This window comes from Tachysurus fulvidraco, chromosome 13, assembly GCF_022655615.1.
Source record: "Tachysurus fulvidraco isolate hzauxx_2018 chromosome 13, HZAU_PFXX_2.0, whole genome shotgun sequence".
Taxonomy (NCBI): Eukaryota; Metazoa; Chordata; class Actinopteri; order Siluriformes; family Bagridae; genus Tachysurus; species Tachysurus fulvidraco.
The window spans coordinates 26,645,538-26,653,044 of NC_062530.1; the positions used below are offsets into that span (position 1 = coordinate 26,645,538).

At 46.4% G+C, this 7,507-nt stretch overlaps 1 protein-coding gene across 1 annotated transcript; it reads right to left on the minus strand.

Moving 5' to 3' along the window:
• Window positions 1-597: 597 nt before the first annotated feature.
• LOC113651539 (circumsporozoite protein-like) lies at window positions 598-1,425 on the minus strand. The gene has a single exon (XM_027160314.2). It carries the CDS (start codon window positions 1,423-1,425, stop codon window positions 598-600), a length of 828 nt encoding a protein of 275 aa, XP_027016115.2.
• Between the last annotated feature and the right edge of the window lie 6,082 nt (window positions 1,426-7,507).

Below are 7,507 nucleotides of genomic sequence, written 5' to 3' on the forward strand. Positions count from 1 at the left end.
TCAGGAGTGAGATCTGGTGTGAGATCAGGAGTGAGATCTGGTGTGAGATGAGGAGTGAGATCTGGTGTGAGATCAGGAGTGAGATCTGGTGTGAGATCTGGATTAGGTTCAGGAGTGAGATCTGGTGTGAGATCAGGAGTGAGATCTGGATTAGGCTCAGGAGTGAGATCTGGATTAGGTTCAGGAGTGAGATCTGGATTAGGTTCAGGAGTGAGATCTGGATTAGGTTCAGGAGTGAGATCTGGATTAGGTTCAGGAGTGAGATCTGGGGTGTGGTTTAGGATTAGGTTCAGGAGTGAGTTCTGGGGTGTGGTTTAGGATTAGGTTCAGGAGTGAGATCTGGGGTGTGGTTTAGGATTAGGTTCAGGAGTGAGATCTGGGGTGTGGTTTAGGATTAGGTTCAGGAGTGAGTTCAGGAGTGAGATCTGGGGTGTGGTTTAGGATTAGGTTCAGGAGTGAGTTCTGGGGTGTGGTTTAGGATTAGGTTCAGGAGTGAGATCTGGGGTGTGGTTTAGGATTAGGTTCAGGAGTGAGTTCTGGGGTGTGGTTTAGGATTAGGTTCAGGAGTGAGATCTGGGGTGTGGTTTAGGATTAGGTTCAGGAGTGAGTTCTGGGGTGTGGTTTAGGATTAGGTTCAGGAGTGAGATCTGGGGTGTGATCAGGAGTGAGATCTGGTGTGAGATGAGGAGTGAGATCTGGTGTGAGATCAGGGGTGAGATCTGGTGTGAGATCTGGATTAGGTTCAGGAGTGAGATCTGGATTAAGTTCAGGAGTGAGATCTGGTGTGAGATCAGGAGTGAGATCTGGATTAGGCTCAGGAGTGAGATCTGGATTAGGTTCAGGAGTGAGATCTGGTGTGAGATCAGGAGTGAGATCTGGTGTGAGATCTGGTGTGAGATCAGGAGTGAGATCTGGTGGGAGATGAGGAGTGAGATCTGGTGTGAGATCAGGAGTGAGATCTGGATTAGGTTCAGGAGTGAGATCTGGATTAGGTTCAGTAGTGAGATCTGGTGTGAGATCAGGAGTGAGATCTGGTGTGAGATCAGGAGTGAGATCTGGAGTGAGATCTGGATTAGGTTCAGGAGTGAGATCTGGATTAGGTTCAGGACTGAGATCTGGATTAGGTTCAGGACTGAGATCTGGATTAGGTTCAGGAGTGAGATCTGGATTAGGTTCAGGAGTGAGATCTGGTGTGAGATCAGGAGTGAGATCTGGTGTGAGATCTGGTGTGAGATCAGGAGTGAGATCTGGAGTGAGATCTGGATTAGGTTCAGGAGTGAGATCTGGATTAGGTTCAGGACTGAGATCTGGATTAGGTTCAGGAGTGAGATCTGGTGTGAGATCAAGAGTGAGATCTGGTGTGAGATCTGGTGTGAGATCAGGAGTGAGGAGTCTCAGGATGGATGATACATGGTACATAAACATCTCCTTACTTTAAGAAAACTAAGTTTAAACCATGAGATTAAACGTATGTTTCTTCAGTAACTTCAGGGTCTCACGGCTTTGCTCAGTCAGAATGTTTAGCTGGTGTTTCTATAGAAGATCGCTGATAATCAGCATGACCCCGCTGTAGCGTCACTGACCTGGACTTAATATTACTGCTGGTCTTTATCTTAATCATGTGGGTCCAGCACAATAAGCGATCTGATGCCGAATATTATGTTCAAGAAGGTGACACCTGAAAGGAGGCCAAGAAGCTTCTGGTCATAAGTTGGTAAAAAAAAATGCATTAGCCATGAAGACGATGAGCGATGAAGCGTTAGGAGATGGAGACCTTCTTTCCACCGTGAGTCAATAATCAATGGATCATTAACAGGAGAGTCCATTTTCATTTTCAGGGGTTTAGTGAACCCTATCCCATTCTTCAGCAGATCATAACTCTTTTACACCGGCACCGTTTTCCGTATAGATCTGCAGTGGACTGGAATTTGCCAGGATCATTCTGGCCACGCTGATTTTCATCTCCTGCCTGGACGCTTGGGTGCCTCTTTTTAAGAAGCTCTGATGTAGGGCTCATCATAACGTCAGGCTCTTTCTCATCAGCCTGAGAAGACCACGGGCTGAAGAGGACAACCAGGAGGATTATTTAGAAAATAGAGTCATTTGTGGAAATCCCATTTTCCACTTCGCTCTGAAGGTCGGACCCGAGCGAGGCGATTAGATCAATTATCAATTTTCCAGATTAAAGCCTGGTGTCCTGAAGGAAAGGAAGGTGGAGTGTTTTCCTGATTCCTAAAGCAGCATAAAGGAATAACAGAGGTGATGTGTATACATGTATCTAGCGAACCCTCCGTTCCGTTCCCATCCCTGAGAGAAAGCGTCACTCGCCACTGCAGGCTTTCCCTTCCTGAAAACTCCTTTTTCTCTTCTTTTGCTCATCAGTCAGTTTCATCTGCAGCTTTCTCATCTGAGCCTTAAAGCTGGATTTTCAGACTTTTGAGAAAGACACCTTCATTTATTGTGGGACTTTTCTTTGTGCTGCGGATCGCTTCCTGTGGCCGAGCGTCTCGTTATCATAATCTCTCGCTGATTATTGATTTTTGATTATGGCTGCATTGGCTTCTGTAGATGCGGGGAGGTTTTTGTGGCTTATAATTTGACATGAGGGCAGAGCACCGGGCCGCATATTGATGAGCGCCGCTTGGTTCTCTCAGTCCGTCGTTCTCTTTCTGCTGATTGGTGTGTGGCAGAGTGTGTGTGGTAGAGTGTGTGTGGCAGAGTGTGTGTAGTGGACTGTGTGTAGTGGACTGTGTGTGGCAGAGTGTGTGTGGGGGACTGCGTGGGTGACAGTGTGTGGCAGAGTGTGTGGTAGAGTGTGTGTGGGGGACTGTGTGGGTGACTGTGTGTGGTAGAGTGTGTGGGGGGACTGTTTGGTGGAATGTGTGTGGCAGAGTGTGTGGTGGACTGTGTGTGTGGCAGAGTGTGTGTGTGGTAGACTGTGGTGGACTGTGTGTGTGGCAGAGTGTGTGTGGCAGAGTGTGTGTGGCACAGTGTGTGGGGTAGAGTGTGTGTGGTGGACTGTGTGTGGCAGAGTGTGTGGGGTAGAGTGTGTGTGGTGGACTGTGTGTGGCAGAGAGTGTGGGTGGACTTTTTTACCCCTAAACTGTCCACAGGAACAAAATATATCTCCATCCACATGACAACTGGCCCAGTGATGACGTGAGTACGTTGTTTTGACTAAAATCTGCTCTCACAGCCGGAGGGAGCTGTAAAGCCGAGAATGTCAGCGTTCAAAATAAATCTTATTCAAATTTAAATATCTCTGATGTTTATTTTCAGGACTTTTGCTCATTCATAAGACAGAACATCTTCCCAGTCTGCTATAAATCCAGTTCATAGTGACGGTATAATCACTTCTCCTCATAGGTCATGTGATACACCTCAACCAATCAGCAACCAAGCATGCACTGGTCACTAAGGACCGCCCCTTTCTCTACACATGACACACCCACGATGCGCATGAAGGGTCGTATCATCTCCCATGGAACCCTGAGGCTTTGTACTAACAGGAACGATGGTGAATGATGTCAGGTGACTTTAATTATCTAATATGCTGAATTTTTAATAAATTACACAGTGTACATTTGTAAGACGTCTCGTCGGCCATCTTGAAAATGTTTTTAAGCCCCGCCCCTTTTCTGCTACACAAGCAAAGCTGCGAGTGTTGAATGATGAAGTGATGGTCTAACATTCCTCACCTGAAGTAGTGAATCGTCCAAGTTCTTGAAGTGCACTTCTTCTTCTTCTTCTTCTTCTTCTTCTTCCTCTTCTTCCTCTTCTTCTTCTTCCTCGAGTCTAACCACACTCTCAGACTCGTGCAGTATATCAGTGTGTGAGTGCGAGTGTCATCTAAGACACGTCTCTAACGTCAGATATTTCAATTGAGACACTTGTCCTAAACACTGAAGGGAAGAATAACAGATATGAGAAAAACTCATACAGCTTTAATAAGATTTTAGAAAATCACTTCAGCTCCCGCTTCGGTTCCAGGCTCATGAAGCTAAACCACAGGCGTCAGGAGTCAGCAGCGGGATGTCGTCGTTTTTTTTTTTTTTTTGCTAAGGCTCACTTACGCTGTGCTTTTTGCTGAGTTCAGCTCCTTCGGGCTGTAATTGAGTTCTCAGTAAAGAGGAGCTTGGAAGGTTGGACACACTCTGACTCATTGGAGGCTACGCCAAGATCAGCAACATCAACAATAAGGATTAGAGACTCCGCCCACATGTCTACATATACAGCAGATTTTTGCACACGACAGAACATGAAGCTTATATTGTGTTTTTTTATTTGTGCTCTTCTGCTAATTCAGGGCTGTCAAGTGTCACACAGTGAGAGTGACGTCCCTCATGTCCCTGTATTTGTCACGCACAAAACCTTTTGACTATTTATCATATATTTAATAAGCCGCAGCGCCCAAAATGTATCAGCCCTCATCGCCGTCTCTATGGAACCGGGCGGGAATCGAGCGCATCTCCCATGGAGCTCTTAGTCGAACCTGACACTTATCAGCCAATCAAAATAAAAGAGGCTACACAACAGCCAATCAGAAAATAGCACTATTGTGTAAGATTTAACGCAACAACCAATGAAAAAAAAAACATATACATTAGCAAGGGGATTTTCGATTGTCGGATTTGAACAAAACCTCAACAGGAAACAGCTTGTCTCTCTGGACGGGACATTGTCCTCAATCATGTCCCTAAAAAAGTCTGGGCTTGTGCTGAACTGTTTTATATGGGAGCAACATGATATACAAATGATAAAGGGGTAAAAAAAAAGGCAACAAACACTTACAATAAACACCAGACATAATCTTTCTCTCTCTCTCTCTCTCTCTCTCTCTCTCTCTCTCTCTCTCTCTCTCTCTCTCTCTCTCTCTCACTCTCTCTCTGTGCCCTGTGCTAACACAAAGACTTGTACTGCATGCTAATCTAGCACAGCTTAGCACTACGTTTGCAAAAGACCGAGCATGCTGTATTACCAAAAACTCGGGTAGCATAATGCCGTGAAGCACCGACTGTCTATTGTACTACAAGCCAAGATAGAAGAGGTTAGCTCACTAGCTAAACATGCTAGATTAGCACAGATTAGCTTGCCTGGCTGAGCTAGACCTAGCTACTGTACTTTACAGCATGCTAGCCTAGCCTAGCGATCGTGCATGCAGAATTGGCGAAGAATGACTCCTCTATAAAACATACTGTACTGGATTAGCAAAGCGCACGCTAATCTACCCGAGCTTAGCTTTCCTATTGCATGCTGGTTATTACTATTGTTTCCTGTCAGACAGAAAAAAAGCCGCTAAAGCTAAAGCTGGTGCAGATCGGAAGACTTTAAACACCGCCGGCTGTCTGACTTGTTGACATTTTGTTAGCAGCAGCTGTGTTCTTTCGACTTGTTTTGTGTGTGTGTGTGTGTGTGTGTGTGTGTGTGTGTGTGTGTGTGTGTGTGTGTGTGTGTGTGTGTGGTGTTAGCGCTTGACCTTCTCCTGTACACTGTGGATTGAGACTCTGATGTATAGAAAATTCACCCCAGCAGTTTGATTAAACTTTAAAATCTGCTTTTCGCATGTCAGAGACCAGAGTTGTTCTGTACAGTAGCTAATAAAAACTCTTTCTTGCGCCACGCGCTAACAGGCAGCCGGGTGTGTTTCCAAGAGTCGTAGCCTCTGCGTCTCTCTGTAGTGAGTTTGCCTGCGGCGCTGTGAATCAGAAAGATCTCACGCTGACACCTGAAGCCATGTTGACTTGTTTCTGAAGCTTCTCGTCGGATTAAAGGTTCGGGGAGCAGAGACGTGTTCAGGAACATCTCTATACGCTACCGTCTCAGCTCACACGCCGTGCTATTTCCAGACTGCTGACTTGCTGATATTTTATTCAGCCTCTGAAGGGTTTAAGTAGGTGTGTGGATAGCGAAAAACAGCTAGTTGCCTGAGGCTAAAGCTCTGCTCACCCAACAGGAGGCCGTTCCTTCAGGGATCTCCTCGGCACGTAGCCCCCCCGCTGGACCACCTGGACCTGGCCATGGGCGAAAAACGAATAATCAACATGGCAAGCATGGCTCCAAACCTCAGGCTGGGGAAATGTGTAGAGGATCCTGATGTTTTAGAGACGATTAATTCTGACGTTCATGTCCACACTCGTCCTTATACAAGACGGGGAAACTATTCTAAAGACATGCTCCAAGGGCAGATGTTCAACTCGGTCTATAAACCTTTAAAACATGCGACAATAACACAAATAACTCTGAATCAAATATATAACACTGAAGGAGTGAAAATAAATATCAGTGTTTAGATAAACAGACTAGAGATTCAGAGCAGTACTTTCTACAATAAGGTGAGGTGATGGTGCTGAGGTGATGATGCTGAGGTGATGGTGCTGAGGTGAAAGTGCTGAGGTGATGGTGCTGAGGTGATGGTGCTGAGGTGAAGGTGCTGAGGTGAAGGTGCTGAGGTGATGGTGCTGAGGTGAAGGTGCTGAGGTGATGGTGCATGAAGTGATGGTGCTGAGGTGATGGGGCATGAGGTGATAGTGCTGAGGTGATGGTGCTAAGGTGATTGCGCTGAGGTGATGGTGCATGAGGTGAAGGTGCTGAGGTGATGGTGCTGAGGTGATGGTGCATGAGGTGAAGGTGCTGAGGTGAAGGTGCTGAGGTGAAGGTGCTGAGGTGATGGTGCTGAGGTGATGGTGCATGAAGTGATGGTGTTGAGGTGATGGTCTGAGGTGATAGTGCTGAGGTGATTATGCTGAGGTGATGGTGCTGAGGTGATTGTGCTGAGGTGATGATGCTGAGGTGATGGTGCTGAGGTGATTGTGCTGAGGTGATTGTGCTGAGGTGATGGTGCTAAGGTGATTGTGCATGAAGTGATGGTGTTGAGGTGATGGTGCTGAGGTGATAGTGCTGAGGTGATGGTGCTGAGGTGATAGTGCTGAGGTGATGATGCTGAGGTGATAGTGTTGAGGTGATAGTGCTGAGGGGATGGTGCTGAGGTGATGGTGCATGAAGTGATTGTGCTGAGGTGATGGTGCTGAAGTGATGGTGCTGAGATGATTGTGCTGAGGTGATGGTGCTGAGGTGATGGTGCATGAAGTGATGGTGTTGAGGTGATGGTGCTGAGGTGATAGTGCTGAGGTGATGGTGCTGAGGTGATAGTGCTGAGGTGATGATGCTGAGGTGATAGTGTTGAGGTGATAGTGCTGAGGTCATGGTGCTGAGGTGATGGTGCATGAGGTGATGGTGTAGAGGTGATAGTGCTGAGGTGATGGTGCATGAGGTGATGGTGCTGAGGTTGATGATGCTGAGGTGATGGTGCTGAGGTGATGGTGCTGAGGTGATGGTGCTGAGGTGATGGTGCATGAGGTGATGGTGCTGAGGTTGATGATGCTGAGGTGAGCACTCACTTCTGTCTCAGCTTTATATGATCGACACTTAAGTGTTTTGTAATGTAATTAAAATGCCGACTATAATAAAGTATAAAGTGTTATAATAAGTATATAAAGTGTTTTGTAAT

Excerpts from the sequence above, each read along its gene's own strand:
- LOC113651539 (XM_027160314.2), bottom strand. The coding sequence starts at position 1,425 with ATGTTTATGTACCATGTATCATCCATCCTGAGACTCCTCACTCCTGAT.